Source organism: Eublepharis macularius, chromosome 12 (assembly GCF_028583425.1).
Source record: "Eublepharis macularius isolate TG4126 chromosome 12, MPM_Emac_v1.0, whole genome shotgun sequence".
NCBI lineage: Eukaryota > Metazoa > Chordata > Lepidosauria > Squamata > Eublepharidae > Eublepharis > Eublepharis macularius.
Window position 1 is genome coordinate 12,851,121 of NC_072801.1, and position 16,978 is coordinate 12,868,098.

Consider the following 16,978-nt stretch of genomic DNA (forward strand, 5'->3'; position numbering starts at 1 on the left):
CGATCGGCTTCCTCGTACGATTTTTGACGTCATCCATTCACAAAATGGAGGCAGGCAGCCACGAAAGCACCATCATCACTGCCTGCCTCCATTTTGTAAATAGATGGCGACAAAAATAGCACAAGGAAGCTGGCAGCCTTCTGTGAGTATCACACTATTTTTAGACCGTGGGGAAACAGCCCAAGTACGGGAGGTCTGCTTGAAGCCTATTTCTCCCAGTTGAGTATTCCATATGGGAGGAACACGGGGCCTGTGCGTAGGAGAGATGGGGCCGCTGTAGTCTCTAAGGATTCCATCCCCCTTTTCAAGATACAGTCTGTCCTAAATGTATAGCTGAAGTTGGTGACCGGAACAAGTTGTTTTACTTTACTGACCACCCAAGTTTCCTTACCAGTGCTGAAGAAGAAGGGTCTCAGAGGTGCTGTTGCGGATCACTCACATTTTTAGGTTTGACTTTTTTGTTCTGAAGCATTTTCAACTTGACTTCACACACACAAGTTTCTGAAATATACCTCTTGAATCGAGTGCAGCCTCAAGATGGGTTAGCCCTGGGAACATCCAAGAAAAACAAGCCCACGTGGCTTTCAGTAGTGGATGCAAACACTGAACTTGATTTGATGTTTCTGTTGTCCAGTCGTAGGCACATGTCATGTCTAACTTTGCTTCTTTTCAAACTGGAATTTCCTGCAGCCTCCGAAGGTTGAGAGCCTGAATGGTCTCTTGTTGGGATATCGCATTTATTACCGGGAGTTAGAATATGAAACCTCAGGACTGGAGTCCAAGACAATAAAAAACCCTTCAGCTTTACGAGCAGAGCTTACACGTGAGTAGCCAGTGAGCTTTCTTCTGGATGCAATGCAATTATTTATCATCCTCTTAATTATGCGGTGGTGAGGCTTTAAGAAAGAGGAGCGGAATTATTTGATGTTGGCATAAGTTAGGCAGATGCTAAAAATGAATAACAACAAAGCGAGAAGGGCAGATGTATTCCCAGAAGAGTTCACATTTACTAAACCATCAGTGTATATAAGACACTTCCAATGGGCTCACTAGATGGATCTTCAGCTCTGATCCACTCCATCCTCAGTTTCCTATTCTTTCTACCTTGTGGCCAACCTGGTTGTATTAACTGGGCTCAGAGGAACTGAGTACTGAGGAAAAGAGGAAGCCTCCTCCCCACCACAGATTTGCAATGTCACCTGTCAGGTGATCAAAGACATTGGTTTCCAAGCATGTTTCAAATGGCCTTGTGTTTCCAACAAGACCAGTTCAAGGCCTTTTGTCACCCCAAGCAAGAAACGCCCATCACCACCTCCCGTGCTGCCACTGCCTGGGTCTCACCCCAGCAAGAAGTAGAGCCTGTCACTTCCTGCACTGTCCGTTGTCTAGAGCAAGCCGAGCCCTTCATCAGCATGCTCTTCATCATGCTGTCATAAGCAGTCACTGGGGTGGCTTGACTGGGGAGCCAACCCTGAAAATCAGTGAATTTTATCCAACATGCATGCATCAGTTTTGGGTCTCAGCAATACTGTTTCTGTTACATATCTCTCCCCCCCCCTCACACACACCACCACTCCATGCCAACACTAGTAAAACAAAGGAGTACCACCAAATCCTGAGGAATTATCCTCACAGAGAGTACTTGTTTGACAAGTCGATATATTGTTGGATTGTGTGATTCTGTGTGAGGAGAGGAGGCTGAACAAGCCCTTGTGAGTGATGATCTTTCGCTGTGTTATCTCGAAAGTGATGTGGCTTTTATTGCCTGTCAAGGTGCAGTCCTCAAGCATAAAGCCGCCGTGCCGCATCATTTCCCACTGCCTGCGCTGTACATCATTTGCAATAACTGTTTCTCTGCACTCTTAACAACTTTCTGCTTTGCTTACCCTGAATAGCCCAAAGCAGCTTCAAGACAGTGAACAGCAGCTCTGTATTAACGACATATGAATTAACACGTAAGTGCACGCGCAGAGTGTCGATAGATGAAACGCTTTCGCCTTGCTCGGGAATGCATGGACTCCCAGGGCCCTGTCAGCGAATCAAGCAGAAACAAACTTCTATTAATGATTCAGCTGCCCCAAAGTCCTTGTTTGTTTAAATTGCTTCTTGATACATCAAAAATCAGAGGTAGAAGAAAAGATTTTTTTAAAAGAGAGAGATGTACCTGATGGAGCCATGTTGACTCATACAAATCAGTATGTCTGATGGCAAATCAAGGGTGGATTTCCCCAGTTCATCTTTCCAAGGATTTCTGAGGATTTTGTTTAGCTATACAATTTCCTTTGTTTGAATGCTGGGAGCATTCAGGCCACCCCCGCAAGCAGTGGGCTAAATTAGAAGAGGAACTGCAGAGCTCGGGAATGTGTCCTAGTGGAAATGAATGAAACACAGTTCAGCAATGAACAGGCTAGCCATTGTCTGGCCTGGATGTTTCTGTAAAACAAAACTTTGCCCTAGGAGTCATGTTGAGAAGATGCAACCCACACAGACCTGCACACAGCCCTACCAAAGAGAATTGACCACACTCAATTGCAGCTTCTCCTCTTCTGTTTCCCAACTTCTCCGCTCTCTGTTGTTTGAGGGGAGGAGGGGGGAGTCTTTGGCCTCTGGTAAGAATGGGATTTAATCCTGAATACCAAAGCTCCCAGCATTCTCTCCTGGCACTCTAAGTTTTTTGCACAAATGGAGGAGAGCTGCACAGAAAGGCCCTGAGCTTCCATTTCTGTGTTGAATGCAAGAAAGAAAGAAAATAAGAAAACCTACAAGTGAAGGCAATGCAGTGAAGCAAACCCATACCCATCATATATATTTTATGACCATCCTGTCTTTTAACCAAAATGCCATGCAGTGGCAAAAATTAAGTATAGCTACTAAAGCCAACTTTTTAAAATCTCTTTAAAATCAATAACCCAGCAATTCATGTCAGGAGCCAATATCTAGAACCAACGTAGTGCCCATCAGCATAAGGCTCCATATTGCTCCAGTCCTGTTCTGTACCCAGGCAGTCAGGGAGAAAGTGCTCTCAAGTAGGCAGCCAGACTCCCGTTCAGTTGAAGCAAACCCTCTGTGTAGGAGCAGGACTTGAACGGCAGGATCTTTGCCATAGATAATCCCATCACCTTCCCATAATCAAAGCTGGGTCCTGCAAAGATCTAGAGAGTGGGGCACTCCCAGTACATTAGACCGAAGAGCAGCCTGCCTTAAGCTGTCAGCTCTGGCCGCTGCTGCTTTTGTTCTGAGGGGAGACTGTGGGGGCGCTGTGAGGAGACAGGCCCGCCTTGGGAGTTCTTGGTCTGCTTGTTCCATGCACACTTGCCGGAGCTTGCTGTGGCTGAGAAGACCAGGTGTCTTCCCCAACAGGCTCTAGGGCACAGAGATCCTCAAGTATAGTGGAGACCACAGAGGGCGGATCATCCCTCTTCTTCCAAGGAGCTTTCCTCCTAAGTCAAGGCCCAGGCAGGCCCAGGCAGCAGTCTACACGACACAATCTCACATAAGAGGGTGGAGAATTCTGCAGTGTGGCTTTGGCAAAGAGAAGGTGCTCATTTTTTCTCCCCCAGATAGCTTGTGCAAATAGGCATAGACTCAGGCTAGAGGCCTTCTGCTGGGATCCTCGCTCGCATGTGTATGTAGCTATCCTCCAGTCATTCACTGTCATTGCCTTGACTCCCAACCCAGCTTTCCTTTTATACCACCTACTGAAATCTCTGGTTTCCTATCAGTCATGGACTTTCATAAGCTCATTCCATCAGCTAAATCATTTGATTCCCAGTGCTGTGACAGCATTCCCAGGTGACAGAGATTCTGTGGCAGGCCACAATGCCGATTTCTTCCGTGCTGGTTCGGAAATATATCATATCACTGTGGCGGGGGGGCGGGGGGAGCTGTTATTTCAAAACAAATGCTCTTGAGTTTGAACTGGCAGGGGTTTCAAATTCCCATAAAAACATCAGTTTCCTGCAATATATCAGGCCATTTTATTTATTGCACCCACAAAATTTAAGCAGTAAATCAGATATCATCAGCTGTCTGTCTACCTGAAACAGACAGGAAACACACTGGTCTGTAACTCAGATACGTGGACAGAATACATGTAAAAACTTCTGGAAATCTGAAATTAAGATTCTTATTATGGAGTGTGTGGAATATTCACTTAGACGTTGTTCTGGGAGTCAAGAGTCCTGCTAAAGTAGTTACTCTTGGGGAGTGGGAAATTGATTTGCAAATAAAGAACCTCAAATAAAGAACCATACAATCTCCAGATATTGCTATCCCGTTTGCCAGAATGGTTTTTTGCTGGTGGACTCTCCAAATGATCAATATTCTCTGTAAGACTGGTTTTCAGCAGCCTGTATGAGAGAGCTGAAATGATTTAAATATGTAAATCTCTTGGGAAGCGTACATATTTGGTGCCTCCTTCCCATCATGCTTTGGGTTATTCATTTTGCTGACACCAGAGGTTTTTCTAACATTCCTCCCCCCCCCCCCGCTGCCATTCCTTTCCCACATCTGTCAGTGTTAGTCCCTATATTTCTGTGCCGGTTGCCTGGTGGCCAAACACCACCTAAATGATTCCAGATGCTTTCTTGATTTTGTTCGTTCAGTATTGAAAACAGCGGTTGCTAGAGAGCAAGGCAATCTCCCCTTCCTCCTCTAGAGTAGCGCTCTTGAGTTTCTCCTCCTCTGCTTCCCACTTTGATGGCAATCTGGCGTTTGCCTAACCTCACATGAGCTTTCATTGTATGGCGCATCTTAATAAACATCCATTTTGGCTTGGTGTGGACATGCAGCAGAATGAGGTGGTAAATCCTGAGGTGGTACCACTTCTAGAATGGGCTGTACCACTTCAGAGTGTAGGCGGAGAAAGTCAAATGTTTAATGTTGCCCCTTTAATTTTAAGACATCTGGGAGAAAGGTTCTAGCCTAAGCATGTGCATGTTGTGCTAGTTTTCTGTTTACAGGGGATTTTTGATTTGGGGGGAACTCTGCAGGTCTCTCACCTGCATTATTAAGTGGTGCAATCCATTCTGTCATCTCAGTTTTCTACTGCCTCATTCTGCGGCGCATATAGGCCAGGCCTTGGATTAGGTCCTAACTGAATATTAAGCCATACAGCGAGGGTACATTTACATTACAAATAAGTTCAAGTTCAAGTTCGCCTTTATTGGCATATAGCAGCAATTCACGTTATCCGCTTACAAAAAAGGAACAACAAGGTTAAAAGAATACTGCATTACAAATACATAAATACATTTAGAGCTTATTTCCGTGATATCCTTTGACGCAACTTCAAAGCAGAATGGAGAAACTTAGCCGCCTTCTCGGTGACATCAGGAATTTTTTTTTTTTTTTACATTACAAATAATCTAGAGGCGTCGCCATTCCTTCTTCCGACAGGACTATTGGAACTGTATTTCAGTGAAGAGAACGAGGGGATTCTAGTGCAGGGTTTTCAGTGTCTTCCCCAGACTACCATCCAACTTTGGGGGAAGAGGCTGCAGTTAAAGCAATATAATTAGGCCTCTAGGTATCCTGCTGCATCTAGAATATCATGTAAATGTTAACTGGATCCCCCCCCCCTCCAGTTTACGAGTATATCTTTTAGTCCGTTAAGGATATGAATATCCAATGTTACAAACAATGCCAGCATGTAACCGAGTTATTTAAATTTCCAGAGTTGAAAAAATACAAGAGATACGAAGTGGTAATGACAGCGTATAACATCGTTGGGGAGAGTCCTGCTAGTGCCCCTGTAGAAGTCTTTGTTGGCGAAGCGGGTAAGTCAGTCGGCCGCTTAAAATCCCATGCAGCAGGGTATAATCAAAGCTAAATAGCTAGAACTGTAAGAATTGATACAAATCTGGACAGCATCGAAGCCGCTTCCTGGCACTGAAGCGAGGGCTGGTGTCCCGAGGCGTCCCGGACAGACATCTCTGCATCCTGCCTTCTAAGCCAATTGCTGCATTCAAGAGGGTGCATAGATTGTTATTTGACAGGAGTGCAGCAGGAAAAATGCAGAATGGGCTTAGTGGACACAGAATTCCACTTCCTGAGTTTTCATTTTGTATGTTAAGAAAAGCAAGGGGCTACATCTTCTGGCACCAAAGCAATACTTGAAAGCACAGAGACGACAATTGCTGAAATCTCAGAAATCAGCTGTCCTGCTTATTTCTAAGATTCCCGGTTGATTGGGGGGTATTTAGTGCCCCTCAGGATTACCCAAATGTTGTTGCTGCTTCCCAGAAGTAGTTAAACAGCATACAATTTTTTTAGCACACACATTATTTTGCACATTTGTGATTGTTTTGTAGAAGTGCAATTTTTGATGCAAATTTTGGCATTGTGTAGAATTCAACATCTGGAGAAACCCACTGTGTCAAAGGAGATTGTCATAGATATGACTAGAACTATAGGGGAACAATTGTTGGATATGACAAAGAAAGTTGTATACCTGTGCGCACAGAAACAGGCCTAGCCCGGCCCAATAGCTAGCGATAGGCCGCAAAGAGTCTAGAGTCTTAGAATAAAACATCCTTGGAGAGGGGCATAGTTACACAGTTGTAGAGTAGAAGAGCTATCTAACTCATACTAGTAATGCATATAATGTACCAAAGCCCAGGTGCAGGGAGTATCTGAGAATTGCAGGAATGCCTAACTTCATAGAGGCTGGCAACATAATTCAAGGATAGTTAAATTGGTGGAGGGCCAGACGTATGAGAAACTTGTAACCACTAATTCTACATAGACTGTGAACACAAAAAGCAGCAAGAATGAACCAGCTATTTTTACATGTTTCAAATATGGATTATCTTGTTTGGTGTATGAAATCATAAGAAACTAGCTAGCCAAGAATTTGAGTCTCTGAAGCAGCTACTGTTAAGAAAAGGTTCTGAGACCCTATAAATATGGCAAACTAAACTAATTGCAAGCTTCCTCTTTGGAGGGGCTCCTTGCGTGTGACCATATCTTACCTACCTGTTTTAATTGTGTGTGTGTGTTAATTATTTTAATTGAAGTTTATTTTTATTATATTTATATCTTGGGTCCTGACTCTGTGAGCAGAAATGCAGGCTATGAAAATTCTATAAATAAATAAACAAATAAAAATTGGTGGGTCATAGGTTGGAAAGTCATGATCTTGCTCCCAGGTACACATTTTCACCAGAGTCAATAACCCTTACCTTACTTAGGAAAGGGGCATGACTGCAGCTACTTTTTAAAAAGGGGGAGATCTCAGAAGGGACCCACGGCCGATGGTAAAGCACAGGCTTTGAGTGCAGAAGGTTCGGGGTTGGCAGTGAGTTCCCTGCCCAAAACCTTGGAGAGCAGTGCCCAGTCAGAGTAGATGGACCAGTAGTTCATCTTGGTATAAACCACAGTCATGTGTTCGTCTCATATGAATGAATGAATGAATGAATGAATGAATGAGCTCTTTTATACCAAGTCAGACCGTTTGTCTATATAGCAAAGTATTGTCTTCTACTAGCAGCAACTTTCCAGAGTATCAGATGGAAGTCTTTCACACCACCTCCTGCCTGATCCTTTTAACAGGAGATGCTGCTAGGGCTTGAACCTGGGACCTTCTGCGTAGCAAACAGATGCTCTGCCACTGAGCCATGGCCCCTCCCGCTGTCTGTAGTTGCATCATAAATCTGGGTTTCTTTGCATCAAGAATGGGCTGGAATTCGCTGCCGTGTTCAGAGGTTTGCATTTCTCATTCCCCTAGGGTCCCTTCTTTAGAACTTATCTGTGCTCCCAGCTAATATGACTCACTCTCCCTTTACATCTATATTTAACATGCAAAGGTTTCATTTTGAGTTCTAGAATTATTTTCATTACAGTTTCATTAAATTCAAGATGCCTCAGACTTTGAACGAGCTATTGGCTCTCCCTGACCTTAGCAGTTCAAACGTTGCTGTGATGCTTCCTTAACTTTGCCCTCAAAGTGCGCCAATCAACCAGGGCAGCTGAACTTTCCCACAGTGCTTTGGGTCAGTTAGATACTATCAGACCTTCACACGATGGCCTTGTCTTCCATCTGCAAAAAGTCAGTGGAATCCCCTTAACCAAATCATCTTTTTGCACCTGTTCTTTGGGTTGGTCTTCTATGAAATTAACCTTACGGCAGAGTCAAATAAAAGGAATAATAGGAGATCTGGGCTGCTGGTGCCTACAGAGTCTTGGACAATGTCCTGAAAATGTGCTGTATCTTTCTAGAGACATGCTTCACACAAAAGGGCTTGTCAGTTAGAGTTCACTCCAGGCAATTTGTTGTTTCCTCCATGGGTGGTTGCATGTGTGAATGAAACTTCCGGCACCAAATCTGAGAGGAGAGAGGAGATCATTCTTCTCCAAGTAGCCATTTGAGCCTCCTAGGGAGACCTACCTCATAATTTGAAAACGGTGAAAGCTGAAGATGCTCGTGTTCAGATTTGGCTCGGCCCTCCTTGTTCCTGAACATCACAAATTACAGAAGCATGAAAACCATTAGATTCATCCCCATGTGATTTGTCACTTCCTCTGCAGGGGGCTTCATGTGTGAATGAGACTTCAAGAATGAAAACTGATAGGGAGGATATGAGGAGGGAATATTTTCCTCTCCCCTAGTAACTGTTTGTGCCTCCCAGGGAGGCCCACCCCATAATTTGAAAATGGTGGGAGTTGAAGATGCTCCTCATGTTCCAGTCTGGCTGCAGTTCCGGCCTTCTTGTTCCTGGGCTTCAGAGATCACAGGAAAAGCTTTAGAGAAATCCTGAAGGTAGCCACGAGCTCGTTGGCGATTCCTCCTCCTTTCTTTTCGCTGTGTACAACCCTTTCAGCATGGGCAGTTAGGGCCGCAGCTTTCATTGGGAAAGAGGCATGCACTCCGAAAAGGCTCTGCAGCTAGGATTGATCTGGCGCCTCGCTTGGTCTGCTGTTGGAAGTGCCCAACTTTTTGAATGAGATGAAGCCGCTGCCCCGCTTGTTGATTCCTGGTTATAGTGTTGGAGATTGGCAGCAGCCCGGGGCATAATAATTCAATGAGCATCACAGAGCTGCCCCTCGAAAGCTTCCCATTGTTTAGGCAGGTGAAGGAAACAGCAGGACAGAGCTATCAAGGGCTATCAAGTGCCCAGGGCTATCAAGCGTCCGCATGTGGCTCGTTCTCGGTCCCCCCCCCCCCGCTGCTGTGGTTGAAATATAATGGAATAGGTCATGTTTGCAGAAGGGGTGTTTGTGTAGGTGAAGGAGGGAGGCGCCACGCTGGAAAACAACTTCTTTCTTCCCAAAAAGTGATCAATCCTCTTGTTTGAAGGAGACTGTGAGAACTGACAGGTATCATTATAGCAGACAGCGACATGGACAACCTTCATGCTTCGCAGGAGAGAACACTGCTGAGTTTTTTGTCTCTCCTCCTTTTAATTTTTCTTTTCAAATTATGATGAGCTTTCAGGAGTGATGAGGAGGGGCGTGGAAAGAGATCAACGTCTCTTTATCTTACCCTCTTTTGGAAAATCAGATCCTCCCTTTTGTGCTGGTTTCATTAGGCGGGGGGGGGAGCCAGATGTGTCTGTGGGGCGGCCACGCAAATGCTGAAATGGTAACTACTCTGCCCTTCATCGCTCCCTCCAGAACCCCCCCCCCCGCCCCCAGCCTTGGAGTTCTTTCTTCCACAGAGTTTGAAGGAAGCCCAAAGCAAATCTTGCTTCCCTGCTGCTCTCTGTTATTATTTCCCAGCGCATCCCTGATGGCACCTGTCACATCTGTCCCCAGGAAGGGGCCGGGCCTGTTTGTTTTCCATCAGCTGTTTTCTCACCTGCCTCTGCCAAGATGGTTGTGTGCTCCAGAAGGTTTTTTCCTCCTGGCACCTGTGGCAGGAAAAAGCAGCCCTGGACTCCTGGGAGTGTCCAAATATTTACAAGGCATGAAAGGAAGGCTATTAAGGGCAGAGGCTGGGCCGGGTGGGGGGGGGGGTACTCCGAGGACAGGGTCAAGCAGTCTGGTTTGGGACCAACTGTTTTTTTTCCCTGAAAAGTCAAAGAATGGAAACTTGATTGTAGCAGATTCGTCTCAGGACAAGGTAAAGGCCAGAGGCTATCAATCATCCATATGTGGACGGTTCCCCACCGCTCTGACATCTACTTCATTGTCTCCACTATCTTTCATTAGGCCAAAACATTTCTTTTTACTCCGTCTTTTAACTGGGAGGCCATGGGGTCCATATTTGTTTTTATGGTCTTGCTCTTGCCTGAGGACTGTTGTATGAATAGTAGTTTCATTCGCTGAATGTTGTCTTATGCTTTTTTTATGGTTTGATCATTCTTACGTTGTTTTTATGATTTTACTTTATTGTTGTTTCTCTCAGAGCTGTCTGGAGTGATGGCATATAAATGTTCTAAATAATAGATAAGAGCAAAATTGACATTTCAGACACCTGTTCAGTGTTGACCTGCGTTGCAGCGGAAAGTGTGCTGAATTCTGTAGCATAAAATCTCCCATTTAACGTCTGTGTATGTCCGCAAGCGCAGCGTAGAGCCTTTCGATCAGGAAAAATACGTCATTCCTATGAGAGTCTTGGTGGTGGTGAGTGCCTTCAAGTCATAGCTGACTTATGGTGACCCTGTTGAGGTTGTCATGGCAAGAGACTAACAGAGGTGGTTTGCCATTGCCTGCCTCTTAGCTTTACCTTTTTAAACTCTGCTGGAAGAAATGTAGAATGGAAATTGCAGAAATCAAGTGAGGAGGGGGGCCCCTCTGCAGGCACACCACGATTCCATCTACACTGGGCTCCAGCCGTCTCCCAATCCTTATCCCAGCTTCCCAGCTGGGCTGCAGTCCTGCACACAGGCTGCGTTAATCTCCCTGAAATCAACCAGACAGAAGCAGGATTTTACCTCTCAACCAAGAAGGCTTGTTCCCTTGGCTTGCTCAACACAAATATTCCCAGTTCTATATAATCCCAAATACTTCAATTAAAAAATCATGCCGACAAAGTGAGTTTCTACATATTAGTGAGCACAGTATGGGTGGATTCTTCACACAGAGTCAAAAGGCTTGTGCCAGACCACTACTACACTCCAGAAAAAGAAAAGATTCAAAGCCTCTGTGTACTTTTTTTTAAAAGGATATTATTTACTACTGCCTTGATAGCTCACCCTTCCACTACCTTTGTTTCCATTCAAAATAGTAAAGAGTCCAGTAGCACCTTTAAGATTAACCAACTTTATTGTAGCATAAGCTTTCAAGAACCACAGCTCTCTTCGTCAGACGGTTCTCAAAAGCTTATGCTACAATAAAGTTGCATCTGATGAAGAGAGCTGTGGCTCTCGAAAGCTTATGCTACAATAAAGTTGCACCTGATGAAGAGAGCTGTGGCTCTCGAAAGCTTATGCTACAATAAAGTTGGTTAGTCTTAAAGGTGCTACTGGACTCTTTATTATTTTGCTACTACAGACTAACACAGCTAATTCCTCTGGATCTGTTTCCATTCAGTTTGAGAATTGGATTATAGACAGTATGTTCAACCTTGTCGTTTTTGTTAGTGCTTTGTATATAGTTTTCTTTTTGTTTTGATTGCCATGGACAGTGTGATCTGAGGATAGCTGGATAAATTGGGGGAGGCGCCTGGATTATAAAGATATCAACTCTGAAGCCTTTTTTATTGCTACCTTCCTCGTTTGCCATGGCATAATTTTTTCAGTCCATATTCTGTTTGAATGACAGAGGTTTAATAGGAGGGAGGGAGTTTCTCAACCCCATCGTCTGTTGCCGAGGAAGTCTGCTCTGTCCCACAGAAAAGATAATCTGACAACAATGTACTGAGAAATAATGTCCAAGTTCTGTTTCTCCGCTGCCCTTAATTTTCCATTTGTAAAACAGGGGAAAGCACCAGAGATAATTTACTCTGGTTTCCTACGACAAGCTGAAGCAGCTGACTGAGCGTCTCATTAACAGCTCATTAAGTTGTTAATATTACTCATAAGCAGCTCACGGGAAGGCTTCGTGTGTTTCAGAGGGCAGCGACAGCAGCTTCTTGTTTTAAGCTTGAAGAATGAAACACCTTGACTTTTTGTGTTGGCAAAAAGGGACCTAAAAGGAAGGGCCACTAGGGGAGGGGTTGCACCATCTTTCACCCTTTCAATGTCAAGCTGAGAGAGAAAAGGGAAAGAGACAACCAGGACCTCCATTTGAAGCTCCCTGCTGCCTTTACAACCAGCCTTTGCCCTGCCCTCTACCTTAAAGAGGACTCGAGCTCCCATGGGCCTTAACTTCCCTTCTCTTCCTGTTGCCCCAGAAGCTCTGGGTCTAGTGGCCAGTTGCCCACGGCCCAGTGCAATGCCATCTGTTTGCAGTCTGATCAAAACATTACACAGGGCTTTCTGTTTTTCATGTGACTTATTTCCTTGTAAAGGTTATTTCGAACATTCGTTATGTTCAGGTGCTAGATGGCCACCTAAGACTGAAGAACAATATTTTAAAAATCTTAGCAAAACTGGTAACAATCCAGAAATCTGCAGAAGTTATAATTTTGAAATTATTAATATTCAGTTGACCTCTAATGAAGACTTTGGTATTGAAATTTGGCTGGGCTGCTATTTTGAAGTGTGTATGTTTCGTGATTGTTTTAAGGTCTTTTGGATTATTTTTTGTTTTACTTTAGATTAGATTTTTATCTGTATGTTAGGTAAAAGGTAGTCCCCTGTGCAAGCACCAAGTCATTGCTGACCCATGGGGGACGTTGTATCACGATGTTTTCTTGGCAGACTTTTTACGGGGTGGTTTGCCATTGCCTTCTCCAGTCATCTACACTTTACCCCCAGGAAACTGGGTACTCATTTTACCGAACTCGGAAGGATGGAAGGCTGAGTCAACCTTGAGCCGGTTATCTGAGTCCAGCTTCCGCCAGGATCGAACTCAGGTCATGAGCAGAGCTTGGGCTGTAGTACTGCCACTTACCACTCTGCATCACGGGGCTCTTGTTTTAAACTCTGTATGTTAAGCTGTATTTATTTTGTTAATGTTGTTTATCGTGTATCAGTTTTAATGCAGCTGGATTTTTTGTGTCCTTGTTTATTAGACATTGTAAAGATTTTCTCTTTCTCTTTTTTGCTCTCTGTCACTTGAGGCAAAACCATGGCGTCAGACCCATTTGCAGCAATCTGATGGAAAACTCACAGTTCCTGGGCTCGTTCTCTTTGCCACCCTGCGTATGACCAAGGTGGAACTTAGGGTGGGGCTATGCAGAAAATGTACCAAGCTGCAGTGCCCATTGAATGCTCCAGGACAAATGAGTTTGCAATCTGGTACACAAGTGAGAAGTAAGCTGCCCCCCCCTTTGACAGCCGCCCCCCCCCCCCCCGCATTGAGGCAGGTCTTGCTTGAGATCTGCTTTCCCTTTCAATGGAATTTCATTGGTCTAACCTGGAGCCTTGGATTGATCAATTAGATGGTCAGAAATGATGAGGTGGCTTTTGTTGGAGAGGGGGAAAGGGAGAAAGGAGAAAACTAGCCACTGGAAAATAAATGTATTGCCATATTTTAACAGAATATGGAGTATGCTAATTTCAGATTGATTTCAGGGGAAGAACCTTTTTGGGACCTCAGGATTGTAGCAGTTTGAGCTCCCCCTAGTGGCAAACAGGGATGAACATCTATTCAAGGAAATTAGCTGCAATCACGAGCAGCATGAATTCTTTTCTGTGGGGGGAACCAATTAGATTTGTAAATGACAGTAATTTAATGAGGAGGAATAGTATTATTAGGAGTGTGGTTGCTTTTTGACCTTCTTTCTGAGACTGAAGATGCATTTTCTGCCAAAGCAACAGGCATCTCACAGATCTTGACGGGAAGCTGAGCGCAACTGGAAACACCACCTTGGTGGGTGGCCACGTATTGATGTACAGCTGGAAGGAAGTCATTAGTGGAGAATCTAGGAGATGAATACAGGAGAGCTGTGGGGGACACTTTTCATCTGTGGGAGGTGGTCTGCTGTCCAGTTCTCTGTCCAAGCCACCCAAGTGGCTGCTTGAAGCAACACAGCGGGAAGGTTGCGGGTGCCCCCTTGGGACTCAGGTGGCTCTCAAGCACCCCATCGCTGCCACGGCCGGCCAGGTTGAAGCCAGGCTTGACTCAAAACCAGTGGTACTTCCTCTTAACAAAAAAAAATGAATTGGGCTTACATTGTTTATTGAAATTGCACCAGTTGTTAATTTTGCCCCCTTTATTATTAGAGAAACATCCACCCTGCCATCCACTCAGACCGAAGGCACCTTGGGGAATGACTAACAATGTAGCCCAATATTATAAACTAGCAAACTCATCCCCTGCCAATGATTCAAAAGTAGTCCTAGAGTTAGAAGGGGCTTTGCAGGCCATCTAGCCCCCCCTCCACCTCCCACTCTGTGTTTGAGCATCCCTGACAGATGGCTGTCTAGTTTCGGCCCCAAGAAATCCAGCTAGGCGAGTCCCTTGGCTCTCTCATAATTATTCTGTTGCCGAGCTACTGTCGCCATTAGGGAAGCCTCTTCTGATGGTCAACTAGAATCTGTCTAAAAATAACAACAGTCTCTATCAAAAGATAAATCCCATCTCAGAGCTGCATATTGAAAATGCTAAAAGGCGGAAGAGGGGCAAAATAAAACAGCAAGTGGGGCAGCAGTCGAGCAAAATCAATATCAACCCGATTATAGCAACTTGATCAAACTGCAGAGCATCCGAAGGGAGGGGGAAACGAGAACTATTAATTATTAAACTACAGAACAAGCTAGTCAGTTAATAACAAACCAGTGAACAAGAAATCCTCCTTACTCTGAAAGCCAAAAGTGTTGAAACTAAAAATGGAGTCATAAAGGGCTTAGCCTCAGGCGCTCAGATCTTCAAATACAGATTTAATAATTGAAATAAAATCAGTTCTCTTGTTATCAGTTTACTTGGTCACTGTATGCCCCTTGTTGTTTTCCACTACCACTCTCTCCTCCTCCTCCTGTAGTGGTTAAAATGTGGGACTAGGAACTGGGAGAGCCACTTTCTAATTCTCATCCTGCCATGAAAGCTCACAGGGTGACCTTGGGCCAGTCACGCACTCTCAGCCTAATCTTGCTAAGGATAAAATGGAGGAAGGGAGGCATTAAAAGCCGCTTTGGGTCCCCATCCTGGAGAAAAGCAGGGCATAAAAATATAAACAAACTATGTCAATATCATTAATTACTTTCCCATCATAATCAGTGCTCTTTCTCATTCGTATTCCTTAACAACTGTTATTTTGGATCCTTCTGTTTTAGACGAGATATTTAACAGTGCAATCCTATGCAGAGTTACTCCAGCCTAAACCCATTGAAATTAATGGGCTTAGATCGAAGTAACTCTTCATAGGTTGGCACTGTAAGTTATCCTGTTTATTTTTCTACAACTTTAATCTTTGCCCTTCTCTATTGCATGAAATCCCATAATTCAATTTATCCTTATTTCTAACTATCTTGGCTCCCCTGGGCTGGCGATCAAGAGTTCTCATAAAGCCACTTGCAAATTACCTGGAGGTTTCCTTGTTGTAGGTAGGTCACAGTGGTGTGATCTGGCTGGCCTGCTTAACAGCTGCCTGATTAATAGCCTTTGATACCAATATCCATTCCCTGAAGAGGAGGGCAACAATGTTAAACTGCTCAGGTGAAAATCAGTCAGTTAACTAATTGATTCTAACTGTTCAGGCTTCATATGTGTTACTTCTAAACCTGTGTGCTTAAAAGGGACCCTTCCGTCTAACAAGGGCTGTTGTTATTCTTTTAAGTACATTGTTTAAGAACCTCCGTCCAAGGTTGATTAACTCCACCATTCCAGCTCAGTTCGGACTTCACACAAAACCATGATTTAATTGTGCTTACCGTGTAATGGTCTGAATGCAGGCCTCTCCATGGACAGTGGGTTGGATCCAGACTAAAGTTTCCATTCATGCAAGGCATGCTGTCAATGGAACAGGATATTCCAGGAAATTAAGTCTGGATCCAAACCTAACTTTATTTAGGGTCCTTCCTGCTTGGGATATGGTCTGAATTGTAGGCACCTTGACTTGTTCCCCAGACTACAAGGACTGAAACCAGCAGCATTTGTTGAGGCAAACCAGGGTTGGGCTGATCGCCTGTGGGCTGAATCCTGGTTTTACCACCTAACTGTAGTTAAAATGAACCCTGGTTCTGTGTGATGTCTGAAGTGACCCTCTGCCAAGGGCAGCCGTAGTCTCCTAAAGATCCAGGAAAAGTGATGACCGTCCCTCTGCTGACTGCCTCTAAATTGTGTGCACAGTAATTCTGAACGTGGCTAGACCACTATGAGTTTATCTAGCCCCTTCCGCCCCCCACCTGTTTTTTCAAAGCCACTTCTAAACAAGTGGCCATCGCTGTTGTAGTACCAAATTTCTCTGGAGACCCTGCTGTCTCTTTTCTAACAGTTCCGCTGAAATGAACTGGGGAGAAAATCCCCTAGCTTTTGTTTTATCATCAACACAAAAAAAGAAACCTTTAAGTACTCCTTTACAGTATCTGGATGAAAAGAAAACCTGAGAGGATTTCAGCTCTTTGAGAAACTGGAACAGACTGCGATGGGAGAGACTGTAAAGGATGTGCTTGCACAAGAGAGACGCCCGATTGGGAGACAATTGCCAAATCGATGAAACGCGCGTTGAATATCAGCTGCCAATTCATTTGACTTTCTTTGAATCAGTCCAAAGAATCAAGTTCCAAAGCCACAAAAGAGACCTCCTTACATTATTTTGCTCATTGCAGCAAGGAAGGAGTCCTTCATACAAACCTTCCCAAATTAGTATTGATTTGGAACAATTAGAAACCGCTTGTTTTTTTGAAGTCCAGTGCAGGGGGGAAATCAGGAGGTCCCAGTAATCTGTACTGGAACTCGTGGTTTATTGAGTTTCCCGCTTTGGCAGCCTGCTAAAGGAGCTCTTACACTGTGCAAGTTCGTGGAGGAAGGGGGAGATTAAAATAAATGCATA

The 16,978-nt window shown here is 44.4% G+C and overlaps 1 protein-coding gene across 1 annotated transcript in view; it reads left to right on the forward strand.

Annotated features, from left to right (window-relative positions):
* SDK1 (sidekick cell adhesion molecule 1) overlaps window positions 1-16,978 on the forward strand; it is a 227,774-nt gene that overhangs the window by 141,303 nt on the left and 69,493 nt on the right. The window contains exons 19-20 of the mRNA XM_054993345.1: window positions 691-823; window positions 5,676-5,777. Coding sequence (XP_054849320.1) covers window positions 691-823; window positions 5,676-5,777 — 235 coding nt within the window. The remainder of the gene's footprint in view (window positions 1-690; window positions 824-5,675; window positions 5,778-16,978) is intronic.